At 37.3% G+C, this 27069-nt stretch overlaps 1 protein-coding gene across 4 annotated transcripts in view; it reads left to right on the forward strand.

The window, feature by feature from the left end:
* Nucleotides 1–24395, forward strand: part of DCLK1 (doublecortin like kinase 1) — a 244283-nt gene extending 219888 nt beyond the window's left edge. For 2 of the 4 annotated variants that reach the window (XM_035324376.1, XM_035324403.1), the window contains 2 exons: nt 2524–2637; nt 17849–24395. In XM_035324376.1, coding sequence (XP_035180267.1) covers nt 2524–2637; nt 17849–18013 — 279 coding nt within the window. In that variant the 3' untranslated portion in view covers nt 18014–24395. Of the gene's footprint in view, nt 1–2523; nt 2638–8375; nt 8450–17837 lie in introns of all 4 variants that reach the window. The other 2 variants (XM_035324385.1, XM_035324396.1) reach the window with 2 other exon arrangements.
* Nucleotides 24396–27069: the final 2674 nt, after the last annotated feature.

Consider the following 27069-nt stretch of genomic DNA (forward strand, 5'->3'; position numbering starts at 1 on the left):
TTTTTTTTTTTTTTTTTTTTTTTTTTTTTTTTTTTTTTTTTAAACTTGTTTGTAGTTAAACAGCTGTCATTTTTCGCCCTTAATATCTATCTATTTTATTGTTGGTTGATTCCAGGAACCAGCAAAATATATTAGCTTGCTTACAAAGCACTTTGGAATAAAAAAAATAGTAAACATCAGGTAGCACCAATAATAGTTTGAAAATGTCATAGTGATAGAGAGATGTCCATACATACCTATGCTATGTCCTAAACTGAGCTGAAAAATGGTTCATCTGAATGCTGGAGCCCCAAGTACACGTCTCTGGCAGATTGCCACTAGAACAGAGGGTGCAGTGTTTCACCAGTAAAATATTGCCACAGTCTTGCTAACTATTGTCTTCTCTGTAATTTAGCCTTTTGACAAGACAACATGAAACTTTGGCAGGCTTTCATTGTCAAGAAAGCCAAGAGAATGATTTCTTTTTTCCTTCAGTGAAGAAGAGCGGACTTTATAGACTTTCTTCTGGGAAAGGCAGGGTCAGCGGAAAGCAGCTTATTTTTAGGGGTCATATACCACCGAGCCAAGACTCCCCAGTGCTAGACGATAATCAGCTACTGGGTCGCATTGTTTTGTTTTGTGTTCTGCAGCTGTGTGCACTTGACCATATTTTGCCAGCTGAGACATTTTGTTAAGGGGTGAGTGAGGGATCTCTAAACACAAACTCCCCAAACTAAATAAATAACAAACCCAAACCAACCTCCCTAAAGTTCCCATATGCTCACAGCGATCATGATTTACTGCAACAACTGTGTAACTTTATGTGCACTCAGCGTCGCTGTAAAGCCAGAAGAAAACATGTCTGAAATCTTTCTATATTCTGATCTTAACTCGTTTCCATGTTTTCTGCTTGAATTTTGCTTAAGTGGACTTTCAGGATCTTTCTCAACTGTTGATAGCTACACATACAAAGCAATAATAGATGGATGCATATCAGGCCCCTGGATGACTAGGCACCTGATATCTTGCATATTCTCTATATTCTGTGTGTCGTTGTCTGAAATCCTGATTATTCTGCTGGCAGGGAAGTCTCACAAGCGGTGGCTTTTTGCACTGACACTCCTGGTTCCCTCTTGCCCACTGAATCGGGCACAAGGGCCTTTTTTGTAGTTTCTTAGAAACTCCCATCTTGTTTTGGTCTTGAATTCAACCTGTTGACTTGTGCAAAACTGCAAATTCCTTTCTTTTTGCTAGTGTTCGGCTTCTGCATGGTGGCTGGCTGCATGCCTAGATGCAGATAGACACTGCTGCTGCCAGGAGCAGGAGGTATCAGCCAGGAGAAGGCACCTCCAGAAGCTGAACAGCTTCTGGGCCGGAGCCCTTACACAGCTGGCTGGCTGGGTGCACACTACCGGAGAACATGTGTCTGCCTGTAACTTGGCCATATAGCCGTGTACTTTCACCTCAGGTTTGCTCAAGCTGAGAACACGTGGTTTTTGGCAAGGAAGAAAAGGCCACCCACAGCTGACTCCAGGCCGCCTCTGCTGTCCTGCCCAGGCAGTCCGTACCTCTGCATAGCAGAGGCCCCAAACTGACCTGCAAATGTCTATAGTGATATATTGTGATGTTTGTGAGGCCCTGTGTTCAACCATATGGCAGGCCTAGGTTGGGGCACATCTCAGCTCCCCAGCTTGCCTGGATTTCCTTTCCCTGGGGCTCAAAGAGGTGGAGCTGGAGCACTCACCCATGCCCACAATCCCTGGGCTTGTCACCTTTATGACTGGTAGACATCAGGTAGCACCAGGAGTTCACAAATGTAATAATATAGAGTAATTCCCATAAATACCTATGCTATGACTGGCCTGGGGAGGCCACAGGCACAAGGTATAAAGCGCCTTGCCTCAGGTTAGATTTTGACAAATACCCAGTGCATGCTTGTATCAAACTCCCTCAAAATTTAAAGCCTTCTGCTCACATTGCTACAGAAAATCTTCCCTTATTTTTGTATCAAAAGATAGAATTTAGTCAAAATACAGCAATTCTAAACTTGGTGTTTCACGCAGCATTTAGAAATCTTTTCTGCATCCTACCAAACTAGAGGATTCTGGTTTCTGTAATCTCATGGCTTCTTTCTATGTTTGAGCTCGTTATCTTTAAAAGTATTTGAGGAGTAAACAGAATAATAAACTGGTCCAAGCTTATTATGCTTTGAAATATTAATGCACCTAAAAATAACCAGGCAGTGGTTATTAAGACCTGGTAGAAATAATAATTATATATATAACAATTAATTAATTAACGTTACCTAAAGTTTGAAAGAAAGACGTGTAAAGAAGAGAGAGGCTCATTCACTATGTAATATGATGTTCATCCTGCAAATACCAAGACAACCCATATTTCATTATAACCTTTTTTTAAAAACTTTTCTATATTGGCAGGTGCTATCAGAATCACTTGACACTGCGGGCCGGCCGCGCCCCCCCCCCCCCTTTTTTTTTTTTGCCTTTTCTCTCTGAAGTTTTGTTTTGTTTTGTTTCTCTGCAGGATGATGGCCTTCCAGAGAATGAACATCAGCTATCAGTAGCTGGGAAGATAAAGAAGCATTTCAACACAGGCCCTAAACCGAACAGCACAGCAGCTGGAGTTTCTGTCATAGCAGTAAGCATCTGAAATACACAGCTGAAACACTTAAATATGTGCCCACAAGACTGTGTGTGTTTAGGACATGCCACCAAAAGAAACCAGGGAGAGTCAATCTTTAGATAGTTCTAACAATTAATATAAACTTAGTTAGACTGATATTCTAATGTCACGTTGTTATTTAACATCCCTAGGAGATCTAACAGTATGCACACTTCCACATTCCGCCAGAAGACTGTTGGACCTAACTCCGATATAGACTCAACACTTTGAATTATGGTATCATGACATTTTACTTGGTAGCAGAATCATCACATGGATTGGGGCAGTACAGAGGTTGTCGCAGAAGGACAGCAGCACTTTACAATGAGTGAAAATTACTTCAGAATTGTAACAGAAAACCTGTATGGCAACCTGACCTTCTATTCTTTGAAGACACCAAAGAGAGCTATGATGACTCACAGCTTGCTGAGAAGTGCCACCTTCGTGGTTGATGCTAGTCTAGCCACTTCAGGTTTAGCTGAGCATTAACATGTTACTATTGCATGCCAAAGCCACATGCAGCTTACAGGCTGCTTCCCCTTTGGGCAGAAGGACTTAACTGGGTAGGGACTCAACAGAGTTTCTTGCTGCCTTCTGCCACACTGCAACTGTAGTCTCGACATTCCAGGTCATAATGTGTGGGAGCTTCTGAAACCAAGCTTTACCAAAATTTTGGCCAAGCTTTTCTGAGGTTTCAATGGCATCCTCTGCATAGTATACATCATACGCATTTGTATTTTTTGCCTAAAGATGAACATGTGTATTAGATACACATACACACAGAATATATTCGGTGTTTTCTGAGCTTATTCATACTAATGCCATTAAATAGTAACGTGCACATCCTTTACATTTTGGATACATCTGCCTGTGTTTGTAAGCTTTTCTTTATTATTCATGGTAACATTAATGCTCCAAATAGTCACTAAAAATAAGTGACACATTAAACATAACCATTCCCATATCAGATTACTCAGTGTTCGTTCCCAGCTTCCATAAATTGCAGGTGGTGTGACTGCACATGTACACTTTCTTGTACTGTTTCCACTTTCATGTTTCTCAGCTCAGCCCCTCCAGTGGTGAGTTAAATCAGCATGAAGTAAACTCAGCTCAGCACATGCAATCTGGCTCACAGGTGTGAACTGTTTGTACAGCAGAATGGATACTCTCTCAAAGTTACTTGGTATAAGTACTTAAAATTTCAAGCTGTGCCTCTGTCATATTTTTCTTTACTCTTTCCAACCCTAAAGTCCCTCAACATGGAAGCAAGTTGTTCCTCATGCTTTTCTTAGATTTTCTCAGTCATCAGCTAACATAGTCAGCTTTTTTTTTATTATTTATTTTCATTTTAAGCAATAATACTGCAACAACTCTCCCACAACTAAAACATCACATACCCATTGCTCATCTGAACTGCAGGTATGTTCTGTATTAGACTAGCTGAAACCGTGTTCCTTTCGAATGGACTGCCAGCACGCTTGTCCATGAGAACTACTGCTCAGATCCTCCATGCTAATGATTTCAAAGCTTAGAAGCAAGAAATGATGCCTCTGTCCTCATCCATCTGTCGCCTCCGTTATTTTTTAGTTTCCCCACCCTCCTCTTTTATTTTTTTCTTTGCCCTAGTTGCTCTGCCAAGGAATCGTTTACAGCAGTTTGACACTTGAGTAATGAAAAAGGCACTGTAGTGAATCTTTCCACTGCAGAACATTACAAATCAGGAAAAAAAAAAAAAAAAAAGTTTGTTTATATTTTAATTGCTTGTATTTATTTTCTAGTGTTTGGAAATTTAACTAATTATTTTTAGTGATCATCTCTGTGGGTGAACATCATACTCTGGCATGATTAACCCTGCCTATAAAGTAGAAATATTAAGAATATTTTTACAAAATTCAGAAAGTGGTTTGATTAGCTTGTGTGAACTAATTTCTAAAATTTTGGAAGAGATGGGGAATTACAGACCTCTTTATGTTCTCATAATGATCCAAAAAGCTAGGTAATTTTGATTTTTAAAATAAATTACCTTTAATAGGTAAAATAAAGCCAAAAAGCAAAACAACAAAACCTTTAATAGTTGTTTCTGCATTTGAAAGTGTATGTAATAAGCATTTGACATGCATGTCATTAGGGTTTTATATTTGGGAATCTTCCTTTTAACTGTGCAATATCAAGTATCATAGAAGTAAATCTTATTAACTAAGCCTGCTCTGCATTTAGAATTTTCAAAGTACATACAGATGCTGAAACAAAATGTTCAGCAATGAAGACGTGCACTAAGTATATTTTTTACAAAGATATTGTTTTATTGTGCCTGCCTGTATGTTTACTGTAACTTTTTGAGTGAGTGCTTGTGTATATAATATATAGAGATGCATTCTATATATTATGTAACACATCTGTGTCTGTGTGTCTGTGAAAATGTGTTAATATGTGCATATATTTATAGAGATTACTTAATAGTTATAAGTATTAGCATTATTTTGAGTTTTCTAACTCTATTTATATACAGAGAGAGCTAATCTGTGGTATTTAGTTCTTACTTTGTCCTCACACTATGATACTATATGCCTGTTTTCTTTTGTGGTAAGAAGTAACACACCTCAAAGATCTCAAGCACTATTTATCATATGCACCAATTAAAACTCTAATATGAAAACTGAGTTTGTAAGATTCTAACACAAAAACTACATTCATAAGGATGCGTTTGTGGTCACTTGACTGGGAGGCAGTTCGAAGCCATGTGTTTTTTACGTATGTGTACGGTGGCTACTGCTTCCTTCAGCAGTGTCCAAGCACATTGTATGGACTCCTTTTGCTCAGGCATATGTTTGCTTTGTTGAGGTAGTAATAATCCTCTGTAAAAGTTACCTCTGACCATTCAGGACAGAGACATCCTACAAGTTCTCTTGCATGTGTCCAGACTTTAAGTTTGTCCACATCTGGAAGGATTTGGTCATTTGGACAAACTACCAGAATGAACGTGTTGTGCATGCCTAGGAAAGTAGCTCCTTTGCTGATGTAGCAGGAGATGATTTCTCAAGCAAAATTAACTGCACCAGCAAAGAGACTTTTCTGTTCGTACATTAATACTTCATTAAAAGTTCTGCCAGCATAACTATGTCAGTTGGGAAAAAATTCCCTTAAACCAACATAGCTTTGCCAGCAAAATTTTAATTGAAGACCCAGCTTCTAAAACAGCAATAGAATTAAAAAGTCCTTAAAACCCACTGCTTGCTGATGGGAGAGTACATAGGAGAAAGATCACTATACTTGCCCTACTCTTAAACTCTTGTCATAAGCATTAACAACTGGTCACTGCAGAAGATAGGCTGCCAGGCTAGGTCCCTGTTGGTCTGTGTCAGAATGGCCATGTTACTGCTAAGTATGTGCCAAAAGATTTGCAGGGTCAGGTTTCTCATACAGCTTATTTTGTACATCTGTGATGGTGTTTATAAAGACACTGCAGTAAAATCACAAAAACAGGCCTTCGCTAAGTAGTCTTTTTTGAAATTTGGGACTGGAATTTTTCATTCAGTTTTTCAAGGATGTCATCCCATGTTTTCTTTGGCCACTAAACAATACCCTGTGGCTGTACATGCTGGGGTTTTAGTGGCAGTGTCTTAATGCCAAGAGCCAAAATCTTATTTTTTTTTTTTTATTATTTTTTTTTTAGAATACTTTCACAATCCAGAGGTGTACCATAAATCTGTATATTAACTGAGCATCATTCAGTTTGTGTTCTCGTCTGGAATGTTAAAGCTTTGCCTATATGTTGTCACTTACGTGCTTGTATTTTTGCCATTGTTAAGACAGAGGAAAAGACTAACAATAATGCTAAGGTTGTTTGAGGTCTCTGTCTTGGCAATGAGTGTAAATTCCAGCTGGAGACTCGCAGGAATGGAGTAGGACAGAAAAAGAAAAAAGCTGTGCTGGAAGTTGATGCAGCTTTCTGCCTCTTGCAGGGGCCAATGTCAGCTGGGGATGCCAAACTGGGGCTGCTGCCTGCAGCCAGGCGAGGGGAGGGCAGCGGATGGGTCATTGCCATGCCTTCCGCTGAGTATAAAACCAAATGACATCTTGCAAGTGGCATTTTTAAAAGGGGGATTTCTTGGGTGGTGTGGAAGAGAAGCCAAGTTCAGTCTGTTAGTTTTGCTTGGCTTAAACATGAACCCGTGACTCAGATGTCACTTCCTATCCGTTGTTTGTGTTCTGGGCTCAGTGTGTATCGTGTTTTTTTTTTTTTTTTTTTTTTTTTTTTTTAAGTAGAATTATATCCACACTGGCTAAATTGTTTGAACTCTTATTAGAAAGTTAAGTCCCCCAATTTTAGCTATCTTACTTTTTAGCTATTCGATTTTAGAGCGATCTTTTATGATCTGGTTTTTAAGAAAGCATCGCTTTTGTGTCTTTATATGCAGTATAGTAGGTAGCCAGTAGATGGCAATAGCAGACCAGTGTAGTTAAGGCAACAGAAAATGAACTATAGGTACAAGGTTCTCATGTTTTAATCAGGAAAGGTCCTGTAAATAATTCTAAGTAAGATGAAACAGGCATTGTTTCAACAACAACAACAAAAAGGAATAAATTACCAAATTCCACACTTGCAATATAGTCATCAAGAAAAATTTAAATTTATAGTTAGCTCGTAGCTACCCTTTAAGTAGTTGATAACCAGAAGTGTGTTGAACCATTTTCCTGAATTTAGAATTAGAAACTGTTCCCAGTGTTGGAAATATATGCCATGCTCTTACTGAAGCACAAAATGGCCTTTTCTCCTCATAGGGCAAAATGTGAAAAGCATCATAACTTCCAGTTTTAAAGTGTCTCCCTCAAGATGTTTTCCCCTAAAATCCTATTTAACTCAGCTAATGATGTCTCAACCGTTTGCTAGTGCAGCACAGGAAGGTTAGAGAAAACAGCCTGTTTTCTTTGTTCCTATGCACATTATTCTGCTAACAATAACCTAAATTTCAAGATCTATATTCCTTAAATAATACCTAAAGCACACTTTACTGGACACAATATTAAGTTCATTTCCATTTTGACTTTAATTGGTGCAATTTAAAACCTAATAGTTTTGTACTGTTATCTTTTTGAGCATGAGGTGTAAGCTGAAATGATAAACAATGTTATTCATGGCTCTGAGTAGCCCTCTCCAAGGTTAACACATTTTTAGAAATGAATTACCATGATTGATGGGGTATCAAAACCTGATTCTTTTCATCTTTACACATTCCATGATTATGAAGCAGTCTAATTTAAGCCTTGTGTAGTCTGTCTAGCCTGCTCCTTGTGATGGTTGCACTGCATTTTTTAGAAATTATTAAACCTCTCAGTTTAATTGCAAAAGATAATTTTCCATTACTGGTATGTGCAACTTAAAAGGGCACTTCTGTCTTCGGAGGTAACAAGATATTTGTCAGACTTTTAAATGAATGCATTATGCATTAAGTAACCTATTTCACAAACTCCATTCTAGCTTGAATAAATTGGCTTCTAATTTAGGAAGACAGACTCAAAGTTAGTATCTTTTCCTTTTGTTTCTTTATTTTTTTCTTTCTCGTCTCCGGTACATAGCTTTAGGATGCTAGATAAGTGCCTTCTGAAAGTGAAAACAGTAAATATTGCACTTAAATAAGGAACGGCTTGCTCTGGAGTCTTAATTCTTTAGCCTAATGTCGATCCACTGAGTTGCCCCGTTTCTCTCTGCTCAGCTGGACCACGGGTTTACCATCAAGAGATCAGGGTCTTTGGACTACTACCAACAACCAGGAATGTATTGGATAAGGTATGAGATGGTGCAGCGCCAACAGTCAGTGTTTCCATGGCAACGTGCTGGCAGTCTCCATTAACCAGTTCCTTCGGTGGATAAACATGCTTTTTGATTTGTTCTCCGGTCCATACGCTGCTTTTATCGGTTTCGTTTGAATCTCGGTTGAGATGCCACCTCCCCCCACCCCTTCCCATTCCCTCTCTTCACCCATCCCTCACACCCACATTGCCAGCTTTCTCTCCATCGCACATGCTCAGTCTCAGTTCCCCTTCTAGTTAAAAGGACAGTGTATATAGAAACCCTTCCAGATATGCTGGGGTGTGCCCCCCCCCATTGCTTTTTAAGGCATCCGCTTCCTGCCTGCTCCTGCCTCTAAACGCACGGAGCAGCAACAGGCTCTCAGCATATATATTTTCCTCTTTTTTCTCCATGTGAGATGTGGAGCTATATACTGTCGTTTTAAACCCACTGAACACAATCCTTACCTTAGATGGAACAATGCATTTGCAGAACGTAGTATGTAGAAACTCTCCCAAGTTCAATGAAATACAATGCATTGTATGTGCTGGTAAGCTTGTGTTTCTAACGATGCATTCTTTCTATTTTGTGTTTAAAACCCTTCTGATACCTATTTCTTTTTCTTTTATTTTTTTTTTCAATATTGCATGAGTCTTTTTAATATATTTTTTCTTCATTGTGTAACTGTGCCAGGGTTGTCGTTAGCTGGCTGTATGATAAAATGGGGCTCTGGGCGGGAGGGGGTTATATGGAGCGGGGGCAAGGAGGGATCCTGTTCTGATAGCCCACACGAGGCCCACACACCTCCTCAATCAATCAAGGGCCCTGCAGTTTCCATCAAGTGGTTATTTTCTGGCTTTTTTCCTCATTATTACTCACAAGACCTGGGCTTTGATAGCTAAGGAGATTTTTATAAGTTTCTTGCGAAAGCTGAGTTTTCTAACACTGTAATGACTGAAGCCTTTAAAAACTCGTCTGTGAGGTATTCGGAAAAAATCAGCAAAGTAACCACATTGGCGAAACGGCAGAGCTGATCACTGCAAGTGTTCCAGTGAAACAAAATTCCACCCCTGGATCATTTCACTGAGTGCATGGATCGGGCTGCAGCACAGTTTCCATAAAACCTAGCGGTTCCCTGAGTGCACACTGAGGATTAAGTAGTTTGTGATATGGATGTTCTGGGGAAAGAAAAAAAAAATCCTACTTTTCAGCCAAGAAGTAGAAAAGTAGTTCCCATCCATCATTTAAACACTGGCTGGCAGGAATTGAGCAACTCTTCCACTCCAAGTGTTTGAATGTGTAGCAGTACCTGTAATTCTAGCCTATCACACTTGTCTTCATGGCTATAACCTTCTGCAACCTGAAAAAAAAAAAAAAAAAAAAAAAGGAAAACACGCTTTGTCTGTTTTGTCCCTTGGCATCATTCTTCGCAGGCTCCAGTCCTGTAACATAGCTAAGTGAGGCGACAGCAGCACAGCAGCTGTGCTTTTTGGTTTTGTTCTTGAAGAAGGGGAGAATGGGTCCTGAGTGCCCAGCTTCAGCCAAGTGTGATAGTATTAGAAGCATTTATCTTTTCCACTTCCTAGGGAAAGCTGGCATTTTGTGTCAGGCAGGACTTTGTCAAATAATTGCAAATGTAACACCTTCTCTGTAAAACAGAGGAAAGCTCACAGGAGCTTCATCATGGATTTATTTTCCCAGAGTTTAATTGATACCCATGATCAATTTACACTCCTTTTCTGCTTTACTACTTTTTATTTAGCTCCTCCCCGGCCCCTCCTAAAAAAATAAATAAATTTGAAATCTGTCTTTCCATTTGTTATATGGAGTATCGGATTTTTTTAAAATTCCAGGTTCAGGGAGAGCAGACAACCAGAAAGAGGAGACTGTGCTAGAGGAGAGTCCTGTCTCAGATTGGCCTTGACTCAGTTTAACTGCACAGCCCAGATTTTGAAATAAACCATATGCATTTTGGAAAGGTAGGAGGAAAGACTCCAATCCTGCAACTTGGTAAATAAATAAACTCTATAAAAAATCATAATAAAAAAAGGCCATTTAACTAAAGCACTAGTAATGGCTGCCATCAGCATACAAAATGACACATCCCTGAATAATGGGCTGGAGCAGATGGGCGATAATCTCCCTTATTCATACATAAACTGCTCTGTTTTCCAGCTGGGGGCAGTAACAACAATGTTTATAATTAGTGCTTTCTAAACAGTGCACCTAGTGTGCAAAGGCAAATTGGGAGAGCAGGGCTCATAGGTGTAATTAGGAAATGCTATAACAGGGGTAGCTTAGAACAAGCCCTGGTCTGTATTTGTTCCTCTTTCATCTCCAAGAAACAAGCAACTGCTGTAGTGACCAGCATTTTAGTATAAATAAAACCATTTTCGATTTAGCAATTGTTTACTTTTAGTGGTAACTGCGAGCGCAAATGCAAAGCATATGAAAGGTTCATCAATTTCGATCTATAAAACAGTTAATTTGTCACAGGCCCATGAAAATTAACCTGAATTCACAAGTACAGTGAAAAATGAAAGCAGGTCCCAAGGAAAATGTAATACTCCCTTTGTTAGTGTTAAACTATTCATTTCTTCTCCACTCCTTTGATCATTTTCATCCCTAGTTTCTAGCAGTCTTCTAAAATATCTTTTTAAATAGCACTATTTCCTCCTTCAACCAACCAGAAAACCTTTTCCTTTCTCTACATAAAAGACTTTCCTATTCAAAGTGCCTCTAAATCCTAATTCTCCAACTGCTCATTTTGCATCCCGTTTTATTCCTTGTCAGGGAGATAATAAGTGCAAGTGTTTTAAGTGACAGGACTTTTTCAAGGTACTAAAATGCAACAAACCTTATGGCCAGTGATAGTCATTGTAGCTCGTGTAAGATGCAATACATGGAAAACCTTTCAATATTCCTCCAATATAAGGAGCGAACAAACAAACAAACAAAAAATAGAGGGGCCAAATCACTAAAATCACTTAGACCAAAGATGATAGGTTTGGTTGAGGATATTCTTGATGGCTAGGAAAGGCAGCTTGGGGGTAGGTGGGTAGTGCCTATGGTGCATTCCCGTGTTCATTCACCCCAAATTACCAATGTCAACTCAAGTCAAAGACAGCTGAGATCACCCATTTCTCATCTCTGAGGAGAGGCATTATGTTTGGAATTTTTTTTTTCTCCAAAGTCAGCCCGTTTGCTAATAGGTTAATTTCTAAAAGGGTCAAAAGCAATATATTAATCTTCTACAATTTTCCTTCTGCTGGAACTTAGCACAAAAAATGACCACACAAAGTGACCACAAAACATCCAAATGGATAGGATGGCACCTCATTGTCCTTCAGAAATATCTAGATTTACTTTCTTACGAGGAACTTTTTTTTATAATCTTATTAACTGAGGCTTTTAACATCATTGTGGCTCACGTTTTTTTGGCCTTTTTCTAAGCCAGAATATTAAGAGTGAAAGTATTTCAAGCCTTACTTCCCTTTAGCCCCAAGTGTTGCAATGTCCAGAATTTAGCCTTCTTCAGCTGTATTACCAGCTCTTGCCAGTGGCAGCACATTTTGAAGACAATATTTTGTATAACTTGCCAACGTGTTCTTTGACACTGCCTAAATTTCCTTATTGGTTCTGGCTTATGTCTGAATCTTGACACGTTTTTAATCTGCTACTGCCAACATGGCCATTTTCTGCCTATTTGGGCTGCTTCAGACTATCAAGGGAACACCAGAGTTGGTGTATCTAATATAAAGTATCAGTACAAAATATTAGTATATCTAAGATTAGTATAAAATGTTAGTGTATATTATTTTGTTATATCTACAGGCACTATGCAAAAACTAAAGGAGCAAAATAAAACCCAGGAAATGTATGGGAAAGTCATTAATTAGCTAAATAACGACAATAGCAAGGACACCAGTTACATGTATGTGTAATGAAATAATCAATCCTGTTGATAATGAAATCATAAAATACTGGATTTTTAAAATGCACTTCTCTCTGTCCCAGTTAAAAAAAAAGTATCTGAATAGCTCATTTGAAAATTCCTCATTCCAGTCTGTGTTTGGTACCTAATCCCCAGTACTTTGCATCTGTCAAGTTACTTACACCTGTCCCAAGTGGATACAGTACACTCTCAAGTCAAAAGTTAAAGGCAAATGTCTTGACAATGGGCAAAGTGGTTTGGAATTAGGCTTGCTATCTGTAAAGTGCCATTTTTAATGCAGTAAAACCCTCTGTAAACTTAATACTGGTGAAAACAGACAAACATCTAAACTCATTTAAAATCTCTTCTCCTGCTCTTTGACTAAGAAAACCACAACTGATTTACAAACTATAAATAAAATTCACCCATGCAAACAACTTGGCACTAAGTCTCTTCCACGTGTAATTGAAACCAGCTGAGGAATTGTGTCTCCAAAAAGGGGGGATGTCAAAGAGTAAACACAGGCTTAAATATGGCAATATGAATTCAGCAGTTATATGTGTGGAATACTTATCTTTGTATTCACTCACCAATACTGTATGAAGCATACATCAAATTGATTTGGTTTTCTTTCTTTTTTACTTTTCGTGTCAGCAAAATTCCAAGCCCGAAGTTACATGGTGCACTAAAGCACTGGCCTTTTGCATTTGGAGGTCTAGGTTCAAATCCACTCGATGGATTTGTCCCCTCGATGTGGTCATTTGCACATCTCCAAATCACCATGTAACTTGACTTAGTTACGGCTTGTGCCTGAGGGGCTAAAAATAAATGTGTCTTTCACTCCTGGACTGCGGTGCATTGCTAACTTTGAAGCACTCTCCAAGAAGTGTCTGGAATCATGAATCAATCATACCTATATACATATATATATATACACACATATATATATAACCTGAGAAGCCAATGGAAAACAATACAAAAAAGGACAGACTGAAAGGGTGCCTGGCATGGCCTCATGCCCTTGCATTGTAAAGCTGCTGCTATTGCTTAATGGTCGTTTTTACGGATGGGAAATCTGCCATTACATATCTCAATGTATCAAGGTCACTACTTAAGGAAATAGGATAAAATTATGTCGGAGTGAGCATTTAAATACATCTATGCACATATGTGTATATAAAAGAATGCACTGGAAGATGAAGACCAATGTTTCAATGCATATGTCTGTTTAATTCTACACACTAATAAAGCATCACAAAAATTACAGGCAAATTGCAAATATGTTCCTGCAGAATGAAAACAAGTGAAGGGAAGGGTTCTTAGATTAATGCATGAACAGCTGCATCCCCAGTTCAGTCTCCTAGCTGGTATGAATAATGGATGGGCTAAGAGGCAAAATGCAACAATAATGTTCTTTTATTAATGAAATGAATCTATATCTATATTTGGTAGCCAGCAGTAAATTAAGACAAGTGAAAAGAAAAACAGTCACTGCTTGCATCATAAAATGCTGTTACTTCAATCCAGTAATTACTGACCTGACAGAAAATATCACCCCGCAGCTAAAATAAGGTGCTTCCTTCTGCAAATCCCACATATATATCAAAGCAGCTGTAGTTTTTGAATGTCTGTTCATAAACACGGACTTCCACATCTTCCAAGAGTAAAAGAATTTGGATGGATCGGGAGTCCTGCAACATCATGAATTAGAGATCAGGAAAAAGATGCTCCCTGTGGTAAAATCCTGCAAAAATGCTAGCTACACCTTACTATATAGATGACAGAAACAAAAATTTTAAAATAATGTTATATTACTTCAAATGAAACTTATTAAAAAAAAAAAAAAAAGGTTTGTTAACCATTTGGTACTGGGTGTCAGGATTACTAAATGTTGATGCAAAATACATTACTGCTTAATGAAGTGCTTCAGACACATCAGCACCAAACTATTAAAGACAATCCACTTATCTGCTGCTGGATAAGAAGCTCTACATTTCCTCATATGGATTGTAAGAGGACAGCCACATAGCTTAAATAAGAACACTATACTTACATTTTAGTTGCCATTATTATCATATAGTGCTCAAAGTTCTCACTCTCTCACCTCAGGCTGGGAAAAAAATGTCAAAATGTGATAATGAAAATCTGGGCTTTGCAGCCCTGTGAAGCATAAGTGCACTTCAGATCCTCTTATTATTTATTGAAGGAGTAGCTTAAAGTAGAAATACCCTGAAAATCCATAATGGACCAGTTCATGCACTGGCCAACCACCCAGCTGAATGATGAAATAATAAATCTATTAAACCAAGGCAATACATATAAGAGGACTTTGTTACAAAAATAGCAATAATAATGAAAATGCCGATTTGGTAATATGCCCACATGCACAAGAGGTAGGTGAGATGACTTATAAAACACATGCAGTCAATACTCTGAAGTATAGTGCCACCTCCCCTGCATTGCAAAGCATGAATCTATCATATTTTAAAATTCTTTGGAGGTTAAAAGTAACTGGCCTCATGAAAGGAAAAGTAACATCTATGCAGAATGCAGAATGGCAATACTGAATGGCAGTGTGATGGACACTGGAAATGCAAAATGCCACTGTAACATTGGGTGGAATAAAGCAAATCTTGCAAGTCTATTAGGAATTGTGAGTGCTCTGTGTGTGTCCAGAACCGACCTGTTTTGTGGTTCTGACATGTTAAATCATAGACGTTAGAATACGATCCATGTATTTTTGATTTCATTAGATCAGTATTCCCTTCTTTGATTCATACATTTTTATCTGTTAACCTTGTTGGGTGAGAAAGGCTCTGAATGTCTCAGCACAGGAGAGTAAGCACATAGTGCCACAAAGTCTGCCATGGCTTTATAGATAAAAGCCAATCAGATCAAATTCAAGGGAGACTTTAGGTAAAAATGTAAAGAAAAATAGTCTCAAAAAATATCTCAGGAATTTTCTGAAGGATTAAGAATACTTGTTCCTGTAAACTGTAGCATAAGATGCCTGATTAAGTAGAACCATCAGAGTTTTTTTGCGTCTCTAACATTTTTGGTTATTGAGGCAAGAAGTGCCTTTACATATATTTAAAAAAGTAGCCCCCAAAGCTTCCCTAACAATAGTAGAAACGCAGTATCTTGGATTTTATTTTTAAATATGTATTTAAAATGATGTCATGATGTTTAATTACCTAACTAGTTTTGCAGTTTCACAATTTTGTCCTTAAAAAAAATACTCTAGGCTAAACTTCAAAAAGAATCTTTTATTCGAGAGTATTCACTTCTGTGTAACTTGCTTAATTTTAAATACTTTCTGTTTTTTGCATATACGTTTACCATTCTCATGTACCAGGCTTTAAAAATAAATTTTGAATTTAATACAAGCAGTTTTATTTATTCGGCCAGAAATGTTTAACCTTCTCAGAGGAGAGTATCTATTACCACAGGATGATGTGATGTGGTTTAAACTTTAAATAAATGCTTATTTCCTGTAAGCATAAAAAAATCTTTTAAATGGAAATCTGTATTTTATAGAATGGTAATATATGCCATTCTTTTCAATTTTCACACAGAATTACATACTGTATGCAGTATATTCACTGTGTGTAAAAGATCTAGGTATTCTTCTGTTTCACATTAAAAAATAATCAAAAACTGAATTCTTTCAAGGCTGAGAAACATTGAAGGCATTGAAAATACTAATGAGAACTCTTAACCGAAAGATTAACAGTAAACAAAGAAACTCTCAGCAGATGATAAGTGTTGGATTTTGTAGCAATTATTTAAAATACAGGGATGAACTTATCAAAGTTAATTATTTTACCCCCTTAAAGTAGTGCTCTGCAGGTTCTGGACGCAGAAATAATAGTTCAGCAACTTAGCCTAACTAAATCCATTTGCTATAGTAGCCCTGTACTCTTGTCCATCTTTCTGTCTCTGTTACATCATTATTGAATGCTGATTGCATTATTTTAGAGCATGGATTGCTATAATGCTATTCTGCACTGGTATGATGGATTTAGTTTTCATTTTGTTCTCAAAAATATGTTGGCTATAAATGCATCTCTGCTCTCCTATGAGGCTCACACTGGTACATTTTCTAGAGAAATCAGTCATGTATATCTCAATAGAAAACAATAAATCCTTTGAAGCAGAATAACCTTAAAAATGCAGCCAGAATAACCTTTTGGCTGCATTTTTTTAGATGGAGATTTTCATACTAGGAAAAAGAAAGAAAAACAAAACAAAACAAAAAAAACTTTACAAGCCTTAACAGTTAAACCTATTCAGTTCTCAAAGTTACCTTTGCCTGAAGTGCCATGACCAGATACTTGTTTCCATTTTGTGGGTCATCTTACTAGTCACCTGCCTTTTTCCTTTTTGCTTTTTCCTAAACAAATCATGAGTGATATTTTAAGAAATCAACCCTGCTTTAAAAAGCAGTTAACTATGTGTCAAAGTGCTCTTGCTGAATCAAGGCCATCCTGTTGAATTTGTAATTTTACAGTGCTTTCAGGGACTGCAGTCTAATGCCCTGTAATCAGGAAAATAGTGAAATCCAGTCTCATGTTTGAAGTCAGACTTTGACTGCCCTTACCTGGGTTGCAGTTTCACCTTGTAAATGTCCCAGACAAAGCAGAAGAAAGGATGTGGCTAGAAGTTACAGTCATCTTATTAAGACTTGCATTCTCAAAAGTAGCAGAAAATGATCCAAAAAGTAAAGCCCATCAAGTAAACGTTCTCCCTTCCCTTTTTTGGATTTGCCCATCCATATCTGGACCCTAGATTAAAATGAGCAGACTATTTAATTTGATAGACCTTGGTTAATAGGAAGAGACAGGATGGTCAGGCTTAATGGTCTCTCCATCAGAGCTCTTCAATGTTCTCCCTAAGAACATCCATTGAGTGGCATGAGGAGGTGTCAAAGAGCTGGGCTAGCTCCCCTCAGTGTTTGTTTTTCCTCTCTTGTCTGACAACTTCATCACAATCCATCTTTGTTAGCCAATTGCACTGACTTGAACATGGGTGAGTGTGTATCAACCCTCATTAGGTCAAATCAAAGACAAACGTACATCTCTGCCTTGCCTGTAGAAAACAGATTTATACTTTAAGAAGGGTGGGGGGAAGGTCAGTTGGTATTTGGCTTGAAACCTGAATCTATTAAAGTATGAAATTAATAGCATCCAGAAGTAGAACATATGGCATCCATATATATGGTACTGTATCTGCTTGATGATGTCACACTTACCTCTTAAGGTTTGGGAAATGCACTTTTTAAAGCATTTAGCTATGTTGTGGGCTAAACCTTTCAGACCTGACTGAATCAGAACAGGTTTAATTTGGTCTGAACATTTATTATCCCTGGTATTTCCAGGCCACATACAAACTCATGGTTTTCATTAGCTTTGCATTTCACACACAGCCTAATTTCATTTATTCTTATTTTATGCCCCTGCCAGACCACCGCTCTTGATAAGGAGAGGCAGGTTTTCCGACGAAGACGCAACCAGGATGTGAGGGGACGATACAAGGCACAGCAAGCTCCACCTGAACTCAACTCCGAATCGGAAGACTATTCACCAAGTTCATCCGAGACTGTTCGCTCACCTAATTCACCCTTTTAATAAAACACTTTTACTCAAAAGTCTTTGCTTTAACCCTTTGAGACCCTGAAAATCCTTCAGACCTGTGTGAGGTGATTACATCCGATTTATCCAGCACTAACTGCTGGAATGGTGGAACACAAAAGGGTGCTTACAGAATCTTTGTAAGAATAATTTCCTAATTGATTGAAATACTTGTTCTCTGTTTAGATTGCAAATTGCTGCTAACATGATCCTCAAAGGGTTAAGGCTATTTTGCTTTTTTATTTCAAGATAGAAGCAGTGAATGTTTTCATCAGTGAAGCTAGGAACTGCAGTATGTAATTTTAGCACATGTTAACCCTCTGAGTAAATGATCAGCTTAAATCTTGACAGCCCACATTAGGGCTTTATTCTGGCTTTTCTGCTTTTATACGCACATATCTTTTATGGTACCCTAAAGTTCCTTGCTAATTTCTGGCCAAAACAATATCAAACACACTCTCGCTTACAAGCTTTAAAAATGAAAATAAAGTGAAACTACCAGTATCTTCCACTGCAGCTCATTATAAACCTGTGTTATATGTCCATAGAAAATTGACTGTTGTTGGAAGATACCGTGCAGAAGAAATGGGAAATTCAGTTCAGGGCAGCCTCAGAGTTTACAGAAGATGACATGATGATGGCCACAAAAGGTTGCTTCCATATCGTTTACTGCTAATGACAATGCAGTGTCTTGGGAAATGGCTTGAGGATATATTCTGTCATGTAATGGTATGTAATGATCTGGCTGAGAAGTTCCTGGATCCTTTGCCTCACATTCAAAAATGTACAGACATCCTCTCAACATTACCTGATTATTCCATAGATAGCCACAGTTACTGATGTGGCAAGAGTTAAAGATTAAAATTGAGAATTACCCTTAAAATAGCTAGATTATTTCTAAACTGAGGAAGACAAAGTCATTTAATATATATGTAAAGCCTAAGCTGCATTAGTGAAAGTTTTGTCTGAGAGTGGATAAACTAAAAGACTCACCAGTTATATTTGTAATATATCATAAAGTGGGCATTTACACAGAATATACATATTTTCTGTTTGTTAAAACCTCAACATAGCATTCTAGCATTTTTAACTATTACCATAAAATTGGATTCCACAGAAATAGTACGCTTCATAGACTTCTGCTTCAAATGTGATAGTTTGAAACAAAAATGATTATAAATTCACTCAAAATTCCGCTGGAATGAAAAATGCAGCTTCCAAAATCTTATTCTAAAATAAAAAATAACATTAAATTTATACTTTATCTTATTACGTGAAATTGACAATATTTCATGTTTTCCTCTCTAAAGTTAAAATTTTGTCATGGTGTTTTTAGAGTCATAAAAATGTTGTTTCCTCTTTCTTCCTACCTCCTTTCCCCTTTTTTCTCTTTCCTTGTCCCTTTCTCTTCCACATCTTAAAAATAGAAATATCAATATGCTGCCCAAAAAGATATGCAGACTTTGCTGATCTTGCTGGGAAGTATAAATAAAGTTTGGAGGAACAGGGCAAGTTGCCTATAGTGCAGTTTCTGTTCTGAGTTGTGTTTGCACATGGAGCTATCACTACAAACAGTTGTGGCACTGAACCTGCAGCTTGTTGGATCTGGTGTAATGCTCTTTTGCATTTCTAGTTGGAAGTATCATGAATTGTACTTTAAAAAACACTGAAATTGTTTTGTTTCTCCATCCTTTAAAATGCATCTTTCATTGCCTACGTCATGAAAATTTGTATATTAAAAGCTTTGAAGATTTTGGATACAAGAATTTAATCTTGTGAATCTTCACACAAGTGATACAAGTATTTCATACAGAATGCAATTAACTTCACCCAATGTTAAACTAGAAGTGAGATATTTAGTGTTAATTAGATCTCCAGCCTTCCTTGGCAATACAGGGAGATAAGCATTTCCAGGTTTGATTCATCCCACCTGTTACAGGCACACATTTCAGGAAGGACTCATGCTTTGATTCACCTATTGTTCCCACTCCGTTGAGTATAGAAGGAAGCACTGATAGAAGCTTACGTCAGACACTAAAGTTCAGGTTATTGAATTTAGTAGGATGAATCTCACCCTAAGTCATTAGGAGACTGATCTCTGAATACACACCCACGGGCAGAAGCCCAGTGCTGGCACATGGGCTCAGTTATTCTAGTTAGAACCTGAATAACGACATTATAACCGAAGTGAAACAAATAGTTATCTTGTTGGAGAACGCCACAGGTGCAAGAGGTGAAGGGATAAAGGAACTGCCATACCTCAGTTTTCAAATTCTAGGGTTTGGGAAGGGCTGCATCTATGGCAGATCCTTGACAATGCCCATCTAACCCTAGAGTCCCTTCAGGGAGAAGTCCTTTGGTCAATAGGGCACAGCCACTGCCATGTTAATGGCTGTAGTTTCATAACATTTGGATAGGACATGGATTATTTTATCATGGGACCAAACTCTCTGCTAAGGTAAATTCTTCCTTGCTACTTACTTACCTACATCACTTTTTAGTAGTTCAGGATCTGGCACGTGTTTTTTCCAGCATGGTCCTTCCCACATTGTATTACAGCTATCCCTTTAGAATAGATGCAGCTCAACCATGTAAATGCTAGACATACATTTGGTAACAAAAAGCTGTCCATTAATACCACATGTTCCTTGACTGCTGGGAAAATTTGGCAGGCATAACGAAAAGGCCAATGGTCATTCTTCTTAATTAGAAAAAAAACATTTCACCTTACGCATGAGAAATATTATTCAAAAAACGTTTGGGATTTTGCATCGCCTTTGCTTTGCTTTGGAATACAGGGTTATCATTAAAATAAGATGTTTGGCTCCTTCATCTTGCACCATCTTGCACTACTTAAAATGTATGTAGAAATAATCCTAGATCCTGAAATCCCTACTCATCTCCAGCATCTTATGTGTTTCTGATCTTTGGTTCATGTTTTATGAACATAACTATAGAAATATTTATTTAAAGTTATTTTTAGGTCTGTGAGAGATTGAGTTTCAAATTGCTGATAGGTTCTTCTTAGGCTTCAAGGAATAGTGTCTGAGTATTTAAACTGTTTTAAAAGAGGTTTCCATGCTGGTTTTAAATATATTTGTATATATTTTAAATGTAACCATATATATCTATATGTACGTACGGTTTTGTGGATATAGTAATGGTTCAGGCTTGTTTGCTAGCATCTGCCCCTTTTCTTGTGTAACCTCAGAATTCCTGGGGGTAAGTGAAGGCAGAATACATGGCCTAAAAATATCTGAAACACCAATGGGGAAAAAGAAAAAAAAAAAAGATAATAAAGAATCAGACTATTTCTAATGTGATAAACTGAGAGACAGTATAGCACACCTTGGTCATTTTATTGTAACGCATACCAGTTCTCCTGACTGCTTCCTTCATTTCACTTTTGAATCTTCTTTGCATCGTATTGGTGCTAAATGTGATGAGTTTTTTTTTTTTTGTTTCTTTGGTTTTGTTTTGTTTTGTTTTTAATGTGTATTATGTATAGAAGACCAGCTTCCTCCCACCAAGCTTATGTAGTTAACTGAGATGGATGGCAGTCATGGTGGGCACCATCTATCATGAAGGAGATGGAGAGAAGCACTTCTACAGGGTGACTCAGGTTATCTAATACTTGGTCTCGAGATGCCTGTTGGTGTGATCTAAGTATTAACAGGAGAATAGAACAGGGTCACTTCCAGCTTGATTCCTCTCAATTAAATGTAAGTGGGGATAAGGTGGAGTCTACCCTAAGTGCAATATTCAGTGAGTTTGCACGCAGTAAGCAAACTTCAATGTGAAAATGTAGTGATAGGTGATAGCACAGTGAAATGGTCCTGAAATGGGCTTCCTCTCATCTAGATGCATCCATCTAAGAGTTAAGCATCTGATCTAAGGCAATCACCTCAGCTTCCCTTATAGTTCCCCTATAGAGACTAGCTTCTCTAGCGAATAATTAAAATTCTAGGATGGATGAATCGCTCACAAGATGAGGTGGCTAGCCCGAATATATTTTGAACATGATTTAATAATTCATGACAAAGAAATTAATTTCTCAGTTATAATTTTCCTAGCATTAATGTACAAAAATCCAGAATACCATGGTTATACTCAGAGGGTTAACAGAAAAGCACAAGGCATGCTGATTACATTGGTGTATCCAAACTGCTTTGCTTTTTTAGCCAGTGTTTGCCGATTTTTTTCAGAAAATTCTTGAAAAATTTCAAGTTTGAAATAATTTAAGTGTTGTTGTTTAAGGAATTTCTATAACCAAATTAATCTTATTTTTAGCTTAACTTATCACAGGAATAATATGTATCATTGATGCAGTGTAAGTCTGTAGTTCTCAATTTTATTAATTCCACAAGTGATTCCAGAAATCTCTCTTTTTTTTAAGTACTTACTCTAGAGCTTACAATGGTGGCATAGGTGACTGAGACTGTCTTTCTTATTGGTAAACAGACAATATTGTAATTTCAAGAAAGTCCTCAGAATCAACTTTTCAGTTTGGTAGTGTACTAGTTAGGGGAAAACTAACTCATGACATGCATTGTGTAAATCATCTTTGTAGATGAAGATCGTTCATATTAATGAACACTTTTCTTTTTCCTTGACATTGTAGCAGAAACTGTTTACTTGTTAATGAACAACCAATACATTAATTTGCTTCAGACTGTTAGAGGGGAAAGTGAGATTCCAGTCATTGATGATGTTATTGCTTTACAGTAGCCCTCATCTAATTTAAATGTGGTGCATACTACAATAAGCAAAGCCAAACCTGTGAATAAACTCCTGAAAAAGCCTGGTGGGTCTTTATTCAGTTGGGTGCTTGCGTACAGTAGTGTGTGACAGCAGGAAGGCTTTCAAGAATTGTTGAAATGAAAGTGATATATCCACAAATAAGAGCTAAATTGCAATCCTTTCCCTATGGGGCATATATATGTTTAATAATAATAATAATAATAAAAAATAAGAAAGAAAATAAATGAAAAAGAAAAAAGAAAAATTGGCTCAGAGGTTTGCAGCACTACTATATTACCACAGGGCAAGCACATTAAATCATTGTTATATTTGCTAGCCTGGGGTGTATGTTAGAAAATGGCATCTTTTTTATTTAGTTTAGATTGTGGGCAGGGAGAGCTTTCCTAATATTATTGCAGTGCCTGCTAGTGCTGCCATGGTTAAGGCTGTGTTAGTATTTCCATTATAACCTCTTATTCTCAAAGGTTTTTAATTTGATCGTAAAAATTGGCTTCAGGCAGAAACTTGGCATACAGTTTTTCAGCTCAGAGTGATTCCTTTCCTAAAATACAGGGGAAATCAGCTTGACCCCTTCAACATTTATTTTCTAACTGTACACAAACATTCACATACACAGACACAAATTGGAGGACCTTAAACAAAGGCCAATTTATGCAGCCAATTCCAAATGTGTTATGTTTTCAAGCATATCTTCCAGGCCTTAACTACAAAGCTGACAGCTCAGAACTTTGGGGCATTTTGAAAACCGGGGAGAAAACTCAGTTATCAAGAGCAAAAATGTTCCACATGTGGGACGGTTTTATTTCAACGTGACTAGCATTTAAAGTCTGTGCAGTAATGGGGTTGTATATACACCCCGCCGAGTGCTCATGTAATTCCTAAACCCATTAGTGTAAGTCATTCCACGTAGCAAAAGCTAAATGTGAATAAGCTGAATTTCCCCATAACCTTGGGAGAGGAAGCAGTTTCATCTTGTGCTTTAGAGTAGCACCATGGACAAAGCTGACATGCCACCAGCCAAAAGTGTCTGGAAAGAGAAGAATCAAAGGAGCATGTTTTCTCTTAAAGGAAAAATGTATATATGTCTGAATAAGACAGGTTTGAAAGCTCGCACTGAATAAGAGAGGTATTAAAAGCATTTTCAAAAGCAGAAGTATGGAATCATGCAACTATAAAAGTGCAAGGAGCCACTCAGTATAATGAATCCATGTGCGGAGCCAATCAGCTACTAATCTGGAGCAAATTTACAGCTACAAACAGACATAATTAATATACAAATCAAGCACACCCAGCGGCAGATGGAATTGAAATCCTAGTTCTTTTAGCAAACATAATGCAGACCTCTTCCTCGTATATTCACTAAATGAGACCGTGTGTAGCTGTTTGAAGTTGTGTTACATACAGGCTGGTGGGGAAATTAGGTGTTCAAAAAATGACTGTAAGTTATTTTATTTATTTAATTATTTTTTAATACCAATTCCACAGCATGCTTCTACCTTAATGGTTCCTTTTGGAAAATGACAGCTTTCAAAAGTGATGTCTATGCATTTTTTACTTGTCTGCATATATACTTGGATAGCCCATGCCGAACACCTTCAATAAAAACTGAGTTGCCATACTGAGGCTGCGCTTTGTGTTACCTGCAGTTTTCTGTGGCTGTGGCCAGGGAAAGGACCAAAACAGTCACAAAATAAAGAGCCACCTGTAATCATGATGTCTACCTAATCCTTCCTAGTGACAGACTTGAGTCGTGAACTGCAAAGCCAAGTTATTTCTGATAGTGTTTAGCCTACCAAAGTGCTTGGGGAGGGGGTGCTGGGGAGGGCTTTGCCTTTTTTTTTTTTTTTTTTTTTTTTTTTTTTTTTTTTTCCACATTCACCTGCTAGGGTACCGAGCTCCTACAAAATGAATTGTCTGCACAACCAGCGTGGCTACATGTTCTGTCAAGCCACAAGTAAAAGTCAGATTGGGAAAATCTCTCCTTACATTAAATGACAGAGCTGGGAAAAAAGGAGATGGGTAGAAATTAGCCATGATGAATTTAGACTGGCATTTTGAAGATGGTTACTGACTAGCTGATCAAACAGATTTTAGAGCTTTTTTTTTTTTTTTTTTTTTTTTTTTTTTCCCAATTGGAGCATTGGAGTCAAGAAACTGCAATTAATTTTCAGGTGGAACTTGATCTGTTTATGAGAAACTTTCTTCTTGAGGTGTGTCTGATATATTGTAGTATGTGTTTTCCTGTTGTAGGAACAGATTGGACTCAGAAACCCAGAAGATACCTTGTATTTTTACATTCCTAACAGGTTTTAAAGCTAGTGATGAGAGTTATTCATACACTTTTAACTTTAAGTGCTTGGAGAAAAGAAAGAGGTGGTGATAAAGAAGCCTTACTTACTTGTCCAGAATTACTCTCAAGAAGAATTGACATTACAATTACATCTGTTACTACTACTACTACCACCACTGCCATTCTGAGGCAATGACTTTTTTAACCTTGGTAGCCCATTAGGTACTGGTAACGCTGTTAGCATCTGCTAACAGGACCAGAAGTGTCTTATATGAATAACAGCACCTATACATTTATTAAAGCAAACAAACAAGAACAAAACAGAGCAACAAACAGCAATAACAAAAACAACAACAAAAAGATGCCGACAGCTATTGAAGCTGGGGTCCACAGTAGAATGGGATTTTGAAAACTGGTAAGAACAAGAAAGAATTATTTGCAAAGTGTGGATACAATAGATTGAATGTAAAATGAAATTGCTGGTCTGTATCTTGCAAAGGAGAGTGATAAGATTTTTTTTTTTTTTTTTTCTCTTCAGCAAAGCCAAGCACATCAGAAAAGGCAAATAAACCTTTAAGATACAACTTGAATTTCTGACAATTTGGTGTTCATAAATCTTAACTAGGTGTAGTATTTTTGTGAAATTTCTTTGTTAAATTACTTCAGTGTAATTGGGAGTTAAAACTTAAGGTGGGTGACACCAGATCTTAACAATTCCTGTCATTCATTGTTCAGGAGCAGGAGGAATCAAACTGAGTGATGCTAAAACCAAAAGTAGTTCAGGAGACGCATCTCTAGAGAGAACGGGAGGAAGGGGACTCCCGACTAATTCCCAGAGGCCAATTTATCACTTGCCATTTGTGCTGATCTTCAGTGTCTCATCTGACAGAAAAAATATTACTCAAACTGGTCCAAGGTTAAAGACATATCCCCTATAACTTATTTTTGATTTTATTAAGGAATTAATAATCTTTTATATTCTGCCTGAAAGAAAATTGTTAAAGGATTAGTGGAGTGTGAAATTAAATAGCGATTTTCTAATGCATGCTAAAAAGCTATCTAATGAACTGGTTGCCTTTAAACAAGTTTCTAAATAATCTCAATTTAGCAAATTTTTTGTTTCCTTTGAAAAAATAAGAAATTTTTTATTTGCCATGTGGTTTGAGTGTAATAGATAAATCTAATTTTCAAGATATTAATTATATATATTTCCTAAATTATGTATAGTGCTGCAAAAATCAGGAGGGAAGACAAGTGATATTTTTCAAATCTTGCCATTTACACTAATAAACATAAATGAGCAGGAATAAAGTTCACCTTATCTTATTAGTTAAGTTTTTAAGAGGTTACTTAACTTTATTTAAAATGTTTGCTCTAAAATGGTAATTAAACAACAAAACAACAAACAGAAAAGGACAAATAACTTAATACTTCAGCTATAGTCTCAGCTTCTAATGAGCTTGTGTTTCCTGAGCAGAGAAGCATTGCAATATATTTCAATTCAGTCATCACAACCAAACCACTAAGGACTTATATAGAGCTGCATTCCTGAGAGGCTGTGCACAGGCTTTAAAAATTAGTCATGCAGCCACATCCTAGCTTTCCCACATAAACCTCTGCACTGACATGAGTGAGTTTTGATAAGCATGATTTTTTTTCTTTTCTTTTTTTTTTTTTTTTCAAAAGAACTATTCAAAAAATTTGCACTTCATGTGTTAATTTCCCAGCACAGGAAGTGAGTTTGGGTAAGCACATGGAAATCAAATATAGTTGTGGACTGACAGCTTTTGTATCTGGTGCCCTTCAACACTATACATACCAACTCTCATGAGAAATGTGAATACTGTTTTACAGTAGAACCCTGCTAAATCCCACTAATGACTGGAAGGTTCATTGTAAACGGCTGGATTTGAGGAATTAGCAGGTGAATGAAGAAATACGATAAAAGACCAGAGGATAATGCACTGCATAGTGTACTTTTTCATTTGTTCTGACAATTGAT

The sequence above is a fragment of the Oxyura jamaicensis genome, chromosome 1 (assembly GCF_011077185.1).
Source record: "Oxyura jamaicensis isolate SHBP4307 breed ruddy duck chromosome 1, BPBGC_Ojam_1.0, whole genome shotgun sequence".
Taxonomy (NCBI): Eukaryota; Metazoa; Chordata; class Aves; order Anseriformes; family Anatidae; genus Oxyura; species Oxyura jamaicensis.